Source organism: Gavialis gangeticus, unplaced genomic scaffold (assembly GCF_001723915.1).
Source record: "Gavialis gangeticus isolate Ggan-Ray unplaced genomic scaffold, GavGan_comp1, whole genome shotgun sequence".
In the NCBI taxonomy this organism is placed as follows: Eukaryota; Metazoa; Chordata; order Crocodylia; family Gavialidae; genus Gavialis; species Gavialis gangeticus.
In genome coordinates this window covers 27286604-27299542 of record NW_017729030.1, presented here as the reverse complement: position 1 = coordinate 27299542, position 12939 = coordinate 27286604, and the positions used below count along the sequence as shown (strand labels likewise).

Genomic DNA, 12939 nt, shown 5'->3' with positions numbered 1-12939 from the left:
TGTAGATAAATGCAGGGTGCTGCACCTGGGGAGAAGGAATCCACAGCATACATACAAGCTGAGGAGCTCCCCTCTTGTAAGCACAGAGGCAGAAAGGGATCTTGGACTCATTACTGACTCCAAGATGAACATGAGCTGCCAATGCCAGACCGCAGCCAGCAAAGCCAACAGCACCTTGTCGCGCATCCAAAGATGCATCTCAAGCCGGTCCAGAGAGGTGATAATCCCCCTCTACACGACATTGGTCAGGCCACAATTGGAGTATTGTGTTCAGTTCTGGGCACTGCACTTTAAGAAGGATGTGGCCTGCCTTGAGAGGGTTCAGAGGAGGGCCATCTGCTTGGTTGGGGGGCAACAGAGCAGCCCTATGGGGAGAGGCTGAGGGACCTGAACCTGTTCAACCTCAGCAAGCAGAGGCTATGGGGGGATTTTATGGCTGCCTGCAAACTCGTTAGGGGAGATCAGCAGCAAATAGGTAGGGTTCTTTTCCCCACAGCAGCACCTGGGTTGATGAGGAACAATGGCCAGAAGCTGCTGGAGAATAGGTTCAAGTTAGAGATTAGGAGGCACTATTTAACTATTATGGTGGCTAGGATCTGGAACCAACTTCCTAGGGAAGTGGTCCTCGCTCCTACCTTGGGTAAATTCAAAAAGAGGTTGGATGAACACCTGTCTGGGGTCATGTGATCCCAGCATGTGCTCTGACCAGTGGCGGGGTGTTAGACTAGATGATCTATTTGGGTCCTTTCTGACCCCTAACTACTATGAAACGATGAAACTATGAAACATGGTTTCAGACCCTTTGTTGCACTGGACAGAGAAGGATGTTCAAAGAGCAACTGATCAAAGGAAAAAATGTAAGAATTGTACCTGTTTTAGAGTTGTTCAAATCCAATGGAGATAAACAGTAACTAAAAAAAAACTCAAAATGAGTTCAGTCTGATTTCCTGTAAACTGATATGCACATCATTAAAAATGTGCCTGCTTTGTGCCTCTACCTGCTTTGTGCTAAATGAAACCATTTATGGTAATTTCAGTAAAAAATCCAAGTTTGAATGAATCTGAAAGTTGGACTGTTCTGTCACCCACAAAGGAGGTCTCTCTAGGTCAGGGTTGTGACAGACTGAAGGAATGCAGTGAGGGAAGTATCATTGCCGCTGCTTCTGCTTTATTTTTCAGTGGAAAAATAAATATAAGATTTTATGTCTCCAAGGCTGTCAGTTTTTTCCACTTGAAAAGAAAAATAAAAATCAACCACATGTACAAACTGGTCCTGATTATTACAGACTAGGCATCCTGTGTTCTTTCTAGATCATCTTTCCCCACCAAATTTGTTCTACAAAATATTTCTTGCATTAAATGACGGTAAGAACTTTTTTGTATGATTTGTACTTTGTACTAAGATGGCCTACTTTACACACAAAACTGGCACTATTCTATAGATTGAATAGGCTTTGCAGCTCTGTGAACCATGACATGTTCAAGTGTTAGTTTGTAAATTGAGAGTGGCATATCCAGTATAAGTATAGTTGTATGTGTAACCTCTAGCATTTTACATCCTATTTCCCCCTCAGGTTCTCCTGCCCTTACTGGCACTGGAACTATTGCTGTCACGGTGGATGATGTCAATGACAATGTCCCCACATTTGCCTTTAATATGTACTCCACCACCATTCCAGAAGATGCACCCACAGGGACAGACATTTTGCTAGTAAATTCCTCAGATGCCGATGCTTCAGTTAATGCAGTTATCAGGTATGGCCTTGTCTATTGCTATATTTAATACTGTGTGGTGCATTGCTTTAGGATGAATGGCTTTGCTACTGTTTATCACCAACACCCCGTAAGTACTTGAAACACAAAAGAATGGTGATTTATGTGGACTAACCATATTTTGGGAAAACCTGGCATTTTTAATAATATGTAGGGTGGTAACATGGATACGCAGAATTGTAAATTTTATTTAAAATTCTGCCAAGTTAAAAGCAAATAAAATTTAATTCTGCCCTACATTTGCTAATTTTTAAAATCTGGCTGTCTACATACACATAGAAAATATGGATAAAGCCACTATGTGGTGTGAAGTCTATAGGTTGGAGTATTGTATGCAATCTTATAGGTCAAAAAATGAAAATGACTGGGACTGTCCTTGGTGGAAAGAAACAGGCAAAAAATTTGTCACCTAAGAGATTTGTATAGCCTTTAAAAAAAGACGAATGGTACACTTAATGGGATCATTTCAGCGCTGAGCTTCAGATTAAATGAGATGTAATTAGATATAAAGTTTGTAAACTTGTAATTAAGAATTTGTAAAGTATTTCTGTGCATTGTGGTGGAAATCATTAGAAAAATTTTATTTGAGAGGCTGACAAGATTGATGCATTTAAATTTGGTGTTTCTTGGATTTGAGTAGGATTTACATTTCACCATTCTTATTATAGTATTGTAGGACTCTTAAGTAAGTTCTGATTTCATGCCATATTTTAAACCTAGTTTGAAAACTAGTTACACTTTATATCAGTGGTGCCCAACCTTTTTGGTCTGTGGACCTAATCCAGCACGCTGTGCCAGCCCAGTCAGGGCTGATGCAGCCATGCAGGAATAGCCTATTTGCATCAAGCTGTGGCTGAGTCATTGCCACACAACTGTGTCAGGCCCCTGCTCAATCCAGCTACACAGGAAGAAGCTCAATCTCTTTGAGCTCTCCCAGCCTGGATGGGGCTGAGCCAGCCATGGAAGGCTTTGAAATTTGGCTGCAGGGGGTCAGTAGCAGCGTTAATTGCCACCACTTCCCCCACTCCCACGCACCATCAAATTTAAGGAGTTGTGGGATACCTGTGAGCCAATTTATGGGCTCTCTGTGGGTGAGGTCTAGCCTGCAGGCTGGGGAATTGAGCACCCCTGCTTAACAGGACCAATTGTATAATACCATGTTTGAAAGGTAGATTCATAATACTAATTTTAATCATTTCTATATTAATATGTTTCTATATTAATTAGCAGTTAAAATGCCATCCAAGGTACATCTCTTCACTACAGCAGATACTGCAAGCCATCTAAAGATGAGTGAGTTGTAGATGCAGAAATACCATTGCCCATCTTGCAGTCCCATTCATTTCTGTTCATGTGGCAAACACTTTTGGCGTATTGCCAACACACTTTTGGTTTCATTGAACAAATCCACAGCCATCTACTGCCTTTAGTTGACAGACAAATATGCAAAAACAGCACAAGGCAAAAAGTAAGTTGTTTTATCCCATTCAGAAACCTGATGTAAAGGCAGGGTTTGGCATTGTTGTTTTATGTGCCAAATGACTTGTACAACTCAGCTTACACATTTCTTAACTGCAGAAAATTTCTACTGTTGGGCACTGGCAATAACCAGTTTCAGAGACAAGAGTAATGAAGATGTTAAGTGGAAGTGACAAGCTAAACATTACCCACTGAGAGTTGATTTGTTGTTAATGGAATGCAAAGCAGTCTGGTATTACTTATTAATCAGTCTGTGCTATTCATGAAGGCTAGTAGGTAATCCCTTCCCACTAAACTTTTGTGAATACAAACACTTATATCTCTGTTCCTTTAAATGCACAGGAGGCTGATAAAATATAAGTTCCTTTAAATCAGGAGCAGGCAATTATTTTGGGCAGAGGGCTGCTTACTGAGTTTTGGCAAGTCACCGAGGGCTGCATGACATGCAGCCGGGGCAGATAAATATTAATTTTATAAAATTTTTAGGGGCCCCGCAGACCAGATAGAATGGCCTGGCAGGCCACATGTGGCCCCTGGGCCGCATTTTGCCCACCCCTGCTTTAAATGCATAGGAGGCTTCACTTCATCCACTTTTGCTCTTCCATCTACCATTTTCCTCCAAAGAGCAAAGAAAATAATTGTGATCATAAATAGAAAAAATGAATCCAGAAATATGAAGTGGAAAGGTAAACTTGTACAAAATAGTGTAGTATTTCCTTTCTTACTTTCTTGAGATCTGGAATAAAAATTTAAGTTGACACCTGTAAAGCCTTGAAAGACATCTAAGCTTAACATTTATTAAATTGTGCATCAGTAAAGCTTTTAATTCCATATTAATAATATGCAATATTATTCCAAGCAACATTATTCCAAGAAAAAGGTTTTGGAAAACCTCTTTAGCCTATAGAAAGGATCTTTACAAAGAACAGATGATTGTAGTGTTTGTATCTCATGAGGAGAAATTATCAGAGTGCTTTTTGGGACTCTTTAAAGCAGTAGAAAAGTGCTTTGGAAAACTTAATTTTCAGCTGTTATAATTTCATTCTCTGTTGTTAGTACAAAGCACAATAGTAAAGAGAAATGTTTCTTTCAAATGTAGCCCCCACACACACACACACATTTTTACAGTGTTGAGGTTTTGATTTGGTTTTCTTTCTCTTTTTTTTTTTAGTCTTAGGGAAGACTTTGCTTTCCTTGGATATAATTTGTCTAAATTCAGCATCCAGAATAACACAAATATTAATTTTGTGTACAATTAAAGTATGACTGGTATTACAAACCTAAGAGAAGATATCCAAGGCTATATATAATTTGGCTGATTTTCAAAGATGTTGTGCATTCAAGACTCTTATTCAATTTTGTTTGAGATGCTTAACACCTGTGAAAATCAAAGCATAAATTTCAGACTGATATGTCAAATTCTGAGTCATGATTTCTATATGAAACCAAAACCTTTACCAAATTCTTCAAGAAATGGATACAACTTGGCAAAGATATCTGAATAATACCTACCCACATTCACCTATATTCTTCTCTCTCCAATTTGCTATAACAGTGTCTACCCAATCACTAAAAAGAATTCATTCACATACACAATTACCACAGTCACATATAGTCTAGAAACCCCTCCCCCCCCAAATTTAATGCATATTAGGCACAAAAGTAATTCTAGGACAGAAAACAGGACTTTGCAGGACTTTGTGACGTGATTGCCTGAAAAGGAGGCCATGGGAAGAAGTATATGTAGCAATATTGTTTTGTTTTGTTGTATTGCTACATAATTGGAGGTATAGTTAAATTGTCAAAAGTTTCTTCCTGGCTTGCAATGAAAAGGTCATTGCACATGAGAGCTCAACAGCCAGTTTTCAAAGAGATGAGGTTTGAAACCCCCATGCCTTGTAAATTATGACAGCAGAAACTTAGAATAAAGTAAAAGTAGAGGCTTCTTGTGGATTAGGACATAAGTAAGCCAGCAACAACCCCGCCCCAGCCTAACACCTTTAAATTGTCACAAGCTTCATTAAAATCTTAATGTAGAACTGCCTTCTTGCCATGCCTGTCTTCCCTTGGTACATTTACACTGTTAAAGAATTTCCTTCCAACGGTGGAGTTTCTTTGATGACATCATGCAGACAGAATCTGAACCTTTTGACCATCCTGAGTAGTACAAAAGGCATGGAAGTGAATCATAATCCACCCAGTAGATTCTCAAGTGTTTTAGTCCAAGAATGGGACAGGCTACATCCATTTTGCCGTGAAATGTACTTTATGGAAGTAATACCTATATTCTTTCAAATAAATATATGAAACAGTGCTCCAGTTGACCCTACATAGGCACAAAGGGTCAGATTTCAACTGGATCTCTTCGCACCAAAAAGGAATTTAGATAGAATTTAGCCACCTGGTTCAAACCATGGCTTAGGCAGAGTTTAGCTACCTCAGTTTCAGAGTGATTCAAATTTGCCCTTCCATGAGCCACAATGCTCAGTTGTTGTTTCTATTTAGAACTGCAGAGTTCCTTAAGCATCTACAATGAACCTTCTGTTCTTGATTAAAAGTGATTCAGATGTTGCACTTAACTCTCCCTTCTAAGTTCCATAATGATTCAAAGTGTTGCTGTTATGCACCTGACTTCAACCTAAGTCCCCAAAGACTTCCAGTAGACAGACTATAGCTAGCTGGCATTGACAGGATTGAATTCAGTTAAAAATAGTAGTGGTGGAGTCTCCTTTGCCCAGTGGCCTAATTGTTTTAGCACACACATGGGAAGAAAGAGCCATAAATTATAGGCCCTCCTCACCCTAAAGGTATTCAATCCTACCCTTACAACTTCCCAGAAAAATGCCCGAATTAATAGGCTGTGCCGGAGGTCAAATTCAGCCCACCTCCCAGGATGGATCTGGACCACAGGGCTCCTTGCAAGCTGCATCTGGCTGCAGGAGCATCAGTGTGAGTGGTAGTGATGGTGACAGGCTGAATGGCAGCAGGGCAAATGGTGGCAGAGGGCAAGTGGTAGTGGTACATGTCACTGTCTTATTCACCCCCCACCAAATGCCCACCCCAACAGGCCTGTTTAGCACTGAATTCTGTAGCAGGCCCCAAATTCCCAGTCCTGACAGGAGACCCATGAGTTGGAAGAAATGAGCCACATCCAGCTTGTGGGCCATATGTTTGACAGTGCGGGACTATAGGATGGACTATGTGAGGGTGCTCTCAGTCCTATCTGTTAAAACTGAGCCAAACAGCAAAGAACCTCTCTTGGTATTGATACCTCTTGGTTTCAAGCTTCCTGAACAGCACTTCAGAGATGCCTCCTGCTCCCCATTCTGTGCACAGAATCTGAATTGCTCTTAGTGTCCTCTCAATTGTCTTTATAGGCATGTAAGGGTGAGATTATGCATTATAATTAGATCATGTTAAGAGCATTGAAAAGTTGAGGGCGCTTACAGAAGTTATGTTTTTTGTGCAATGAGGTCCCTGAAAGTGCTCTACAGCTGTAACAAAACAAATGTTCACAGCTGCAGAGCACTTTTAGAATGGCCAGTCCTGTGAAAAATTAACCCTTGTTAAATCAGCTATTCCCTGAATGTGCACTAGGGCAGAGTGACTTCGGGAACTTGTGTTCAAGTTCTCTGTAAGAGTTAATTTTGGGCAATTCTGCCCACATCCCATGCACCTTTGCAGAGCTGCGCTGGTGCTTGCATGGGCAAGCACCAGTCAAGCCTCACCCCAGGGTGCATGGAGATCCCGAGTCCCCACCAGCAAAAGCCAAACATCTGTTAAGGTTGATCATGCTGTAATTTTAAGCTCTTTGTGTAAAGCACAAAAGTTACAGTGTGATCAGAAGCACCTGGAAGGCACTTCTGTAAGTGCCCTGAATGATCATTAAGACTCATTAACAAGTTTTAAGTACCCTTTAGACTTGTTAAAGTTATACCACTTCAGGTGAGCATCATCTTTTGAGCTGTGCTACCTAGCTTGAGTTAAATTCTGGGTATTCGCCTGACACAAAACCGCCAATTTGCAGTCCTCCAGTATCCCAGGAGGCACTACTCCCAGGTGAACTAGCTGTCATCTAGGACTCTGTTGCACTGGACTAACAGCTGGAAATAGCTGGGCAAAAGCGACTGAGGAGATGGGGGAAAAGGGGTGAAAGGAGAAGGATAGCTTGGGGCGGAGGGTTGGTGGGGGGGAGTTGCTAGACTTTTGCCTCCTCTGACCTGATTGCCCTCTTCAGTCCTACATCACTTCCCTGCCACCCCAATTGCCTTCTCCGCTCCTTCTTACCCCATCCACCTAGGGATCACTGTCTTGCCACCTGGATCAGCCCAAGGGTGGTGGAGATGCTGGTGGAGGAGTTCCCTCTCCCTTCTCCTGGAGTCCCTACAGACCATGTTGCCTCTGTGCATCCAGATCAATGACCTGCCAGGTCCAGTAACTGAGGTAGAAGGAAGAGGGTGGCAGTAGTGGTTGTATCCAGGTGCAGGGGGGCAAAACAGGTTGCAGGGAGCCCAGGTTCAGGCTGGGAAGGGGAACTGCTCCAACTCCAACTGCTGCTGCCACTGCTACTCTTGGGCTAACTGGGGTGGCAGAACAGCAGCTGGGGCCAATTGAGGAGTCAATGTGTGTGTGTGGGGGGGTGATCCAGGGTTGGAGGGATCAATTATGTGGTGGAAGGGGTATTTGGGGGTTGATGGAGAGCAGTGGGGCAATTTGGGGAGTGGGGGGAACAATTTAAGTGGCATGGAAGGGCCTTGACCCCCCCCATCTCCTCCCTGGCTTGCATTAGAGAGCCAGAAAGTAGGACAAGCATGGAGCAGACTTGAAGTTGCTAGCCTGACTTTTGATAAGTGGCAGGTCTGAGCAGTGCACATTAGAGATGGTAATAACCCTGAATGTGTAATTGATCACTAGGATTAGTTAACCTTAACACAGACTAACATTTCTGAGAATTAGCACCTGCTGACTCTAATGTATAATCTCACTCTAACTCGCAATGAATTGCCATTCGGGAGCACAATGTCTAATAAGCATTCCAACACCTAAATGTTGGTAACCTAGAGAACCAATGTGAATTTACACCTACACCTGACTTTTACACCTGCCCCCCCCCCCTTTTTCACTTTGCTTCACTGTTGTAGATATAAAACCCTGTGAGGTGCTCATTTTAATAAGGGTCCTGGCCTCTGGCATTCATACCTTCTTGAGGCTTTGCAGATTCTGAGTTTGGTAAATTATAGAACACAATACAGTTCATATTTGTTTTGATTGCAGACTGATCATTTCAGGGACTATAACTTATTTTATGCTTGTAGAAAACTTGGCACAATGAGACCCCACCTGTTTTTTGGCCTTTATGTGCAGCTACAATAAAAAGAAATATAAGTTAAACAAATATGATTCTGCCACTTTTTCAGAAGTGTGGTAATTAGACAAATAAGAGTTTATTGGCAGAGCCAGGTGGCAGAACAGTCTGTCTTGTTGCAAATAATTAATTGCCTTTATTTTTTGTAAATGTGTTTGCCCTGAAACATACTTGTGCTATTCTGTTAATTTTGATGGAGTTTTGCAGATCCAGTTCAGTGTAAATGATGGCCCACTATATTTTCAAATATACGTTATTGTTACTGTCTGTAAAAATCCATTTTTGCTCTTTTTAGTGCAAAAATGTGTATTATTGTTCTGTATGTATATTTGGTAGAAATAAAGTGCGGAGCGGGATGCTGTTGATAACATTATGTTCTTTCTTAATGTGCTAGTAGGAATTAAGAGGCAATAAGATTAAGGGTAAAAAATCACCTCTCTGTATGCATATGTATCTTGTAATTTAGTAAAACTGTCTTCAGCTAAGCCCTTGTATGAGCTCTCTGCATAAGGATAAATTTAAGCCCTAGCTGAACATCTCGAGTCAGTAAATAATTGCATATGGCTATCATGTTAAATAATAATTAACAGTTATGAATATGCCCAGAGCATTCTGTGGTGGTTAATGAGTGACTGAGAAAGTTTGTTGCTATTATCTATAGCTGGCTATCAATTTTGTAGGAAATGCCCCTGGCCTGTGTCATTATTTCTGTCATAACCCATTTTGATTTAAAATCAGTAGCAAAACTAATGCTTCTCTCTATTTTTCATAGCACCATACTGCTTCCAAATACCTATACAGTTTTTTAGCTTAAACAGTACTACTGCTACTGGTTTCTCAGTCATTTCTGGAGATACAGTGCTCATTACAATTATCTTTCTTGTATTTTTAATGGGGTTACAATAATGATCAGTGCAGTGATGCATTTGAACTTTTTTTTTTTCATTTTGGAAAAATATCCCATATCTAATCACTTGGATAGTGGGTATCACCTTGCCAACTGAAAAAAAAAGCATTTTTTTTCATAATGAATCAATATTTCTTTTGAAAACAAAAATCTGAGATAGCTGTGTAAGCAGTCTAACACAAATGAATAGTATTAACTGGGAACCCAGCCTGTATGGTGAGCTGTAGCAAAATGGACAGTCAAATCATGGTTTATCATATACAAAAGGCTAAAGGAAGAATTTTACTCCCAGTTACTTTTTATTAATATCAGATCAATTTCTCACAATTCTAGCTGAATTATTCTGGATTAAAATTGGTATCATTAAAGGTAAAAGCAGATTAAAAACTCATATTACTGTGAAAGGAGTATTGATTTTATTTTAGAAATCCTTACTCATATTTGCAAATACTCTATTTACAATTTGCATATTTACTGTGCTGGATTTCAGTTTTATCAGATTAGTTAGGGCCAGATTCTATTCCATTTACTAGATACCTAAGTGTAATCCTGTCCTATTCCAATCCATGAAAAAAAGATTGATGTGTATCCTTTTAGGATATGGACAAGTATTATGGACAGGCTGAGGAACTGGACTTACTAAGTCTGAGGAAAAGAAGACTGAGGGGGGATTTAATAGCAGCTTTTAAATAGAGCTCCAGAGAGCCTTTATAGAGGGCTCCAGAGAGGATGGAGTTAGACTGTTCTTAGTGGTGGGAGATGACAGAGCAAAAAACTGTCTCAACTTGCAGTAAGGAAGTTTAGGTTAGATATTGTGAAAACCTTTCTCACCAGGAGGGTAGTAAAGCACTGGAACAGGTCACCCAGAGAGGTGGTGGAATCTCCATCCTTGGAGGTTTTTAAGATCCAGCTAAACAAAGCCTTGGCTGGGATGATCTACTTGGGGAAAGTCCTGCTTTGAGAGGGAGGTTGGACTAAATCAGCGTTTCTCAACCCATGGGTCACAACCCAAAGGTGGGTCACAAAAATGTACGAAAGGGTTGCAAACAAACTTTAAAAATGGGTTCTCCTTTAAAGGAGAAAAACATGGGAAACTCTGACTTGTCTCTTGCAGGCTTGCAGAATTTCAGCAGAATTGTGGGGGGCTTCCTGGGGCCCCTCATGCCCCTGCCACACACACCCTGCCCCATATTCCCCCTCCCCATACATACACTGTGGGGCTGGAGCCTGGTGGCAGTGGGTTGGGAGTGAGGGGCACTGGGTCGGGACTTACCACTGATGTTTACAAGTGGGTCCTAGTACAAAAGAGATTGAGAACCACTGGACTAGATGACCTCCTGAGGTCTCTTCCAACCCTAACTTTCTATGATTCTGTGATTACGTTCTAGCAGGAGAAATGCCTTCCTTTCAACCAGGAAGATCTCACCTGCACAGTTCACACAAGAACAAATGGCTGTACATTCCCACTGCTCCACTCCTCCTGGAGACTGGGAACAGTGGTGTGGGTAAAATGTTCCCCTGCCACCAGACTAGGATGACCCAGTAATTTGCCCGAAATTTGCAGCACTAGAAATGAATGCCTGTCCATAGCTCATGTCACACTATTACCTTAAGCCTTAAGACTGTCACAAAAGCAGCAAGCTGGAAGAGGACCCATCAGCCTTTTGCATTAATTGTTTTTCAGGGTCTTGAACAGGATGGAATAGGATGACACCTACATGCATAAGTTCACTTAGGTGCCTAATAGGTGGAACAGGATCTGGCCATTTATTTTGTTAACACAGTGAAATCTGAATAATAGACCATCTTTTGACCCATGAAAGAGATGAAGTTTTCTGCATCTTTCTTAGAGATAATGCCCCTTGTACTGTCCAGCACAATTGTACAACGTGAGTGAGTTACTACTTTTGGGAACAAAACTTGTGGAAATGAGGCACTGTTAGCCAGGCCTGACGTGCTATTCTAAACATCTTAACTAATTTTAATTATCTTCAAGTAACAAGATGTCTGTCTTATGAGAATACTAATGGAAAATGTTTTCTCCCTTTTTTGTCTTTTGAACAGTTACAAGCTAATCGGTGGCAATTCACAGTTCACAATCAACCCATCAACAGGACAAATTATCACTAGTGCACTATTAGATAGAGAGACAAAGGAGAATTACACGTTGGTAGTTGTGGCCAGCGATGGTGGTTTTCCCAGGGCTCTTTCCAGTTCCACCAGCGTACTTGTCAGTGTTGCTGATGTAAATGACAATCCTCCTAAATTTCAGCACCATCCTTATGTCACCCATATTCCATCACCTACAACTTCAGGTAAATCGCTAAAAGCAGTGCTGCAGTAGCATTGGCTAATACAGATATACAAATAGATGATAAATCATTCCATAAAAATATGTTTAAAAAATATTTTCCTGTAACTATTTTAAAGCATTTGTCATCTTGCTGATAATTAATAAAGACAAGATGTAGCATTTGACGTTAGTAACTATAATGTTTTCTTTAGTGTATTCTTGTCTTTATAGCCCAAATAATCTTAATCTATTTTGAAAGTCATTAATGCAAGGTATTTCAGAAAAGCTGATGTTCTTATTTTGCTTTTTGTTATTTCACAGCATTGATTTTTATAAGATAATGTCCTTAAATACCTTTGAAGATGAAAAGTACTATAAATGCTGGTTTATTAAGAAAAACATACAGGGTAGTCAATGGAACATTTCTTATTGACGTCACAAATAAATTCCATCGTGCAAACCTCTATGGTTAAAAAATCAGTTTTTTCAAGCTGTGATATACTCAATCTGAAAACTTCAGTTTTGAAGTTCCTTGCAATAGCAAATTTACTTTTGGTATAAAAATATAGGAATGTTAGTTGACCTAAAACAATTTAGCATGTTCTCTAAAGTATAATATGCACTTTTAAAATGATAAATCCCATTTTTACTGTGGTTATTATAGTTTCATAGTTTCTAGGGTCGGAAGGGACCTGAGCAGATCATCTAGTCCGACCCCCTTCCATGGCAGGAAAGAGTACTGGGTTCAAACGACCCCAGTAAGGTGGTCATCCAACCTCCTCTTAAAAACCCCCAGGGTGGGAGCCTGCACCAACTCACATGGAAGCTGGTTCCAGACCCTAGCCGCCCTGACCATGAAGTAGCGCCTCCTGATGTCCAACTTAAACCTTCCCTCTGCCAGCTTGTGACCGTTGTTCCTGGTCACTCCTTGCGGTGCTTGGGGGAACAGGGACTCCCCCAGCGCCTGCTGATCCCCCCCCTAACCAGTTTATAACAGGCCACAAGATCCCCCCTCAGCCTTCTCTTTTGAAGGCTGAACAGGTTCAGGTCCCGCAACCTTTCCTCATAGGACCTACCCTGCTGTCCCTTGATCATACGAGTGGCCCTCCTCTGGACCCTCTC

General features: G+C 41.0%; 1 protein-coding gene across 1 annotated transcript in view; it reads left to right on the top strand.

Annotated features, from left to right (window-relative positions):
- The window catches only part of FAT4 (FAT atypical cadherin 4), a gene marked incomplete at its 5' end in the record, with an annotated part of 260980 nt that overhangs the window by 196690 nt on the left and 51351 nt on the right, over positions 1–12939 (top strand). The window contains 2 exons of the mRNA XM_019521824.1: positions 1575–1755; positions 11589–11839. Coding sequence (XP_019377369.1) covers positions 1575–1755; positions 11589–11839 — 432 coding nt within the window. The remainder of the gene's footprint in view (positions 1–1574; positions 1756–11588; positions 11840–12939) is intronic.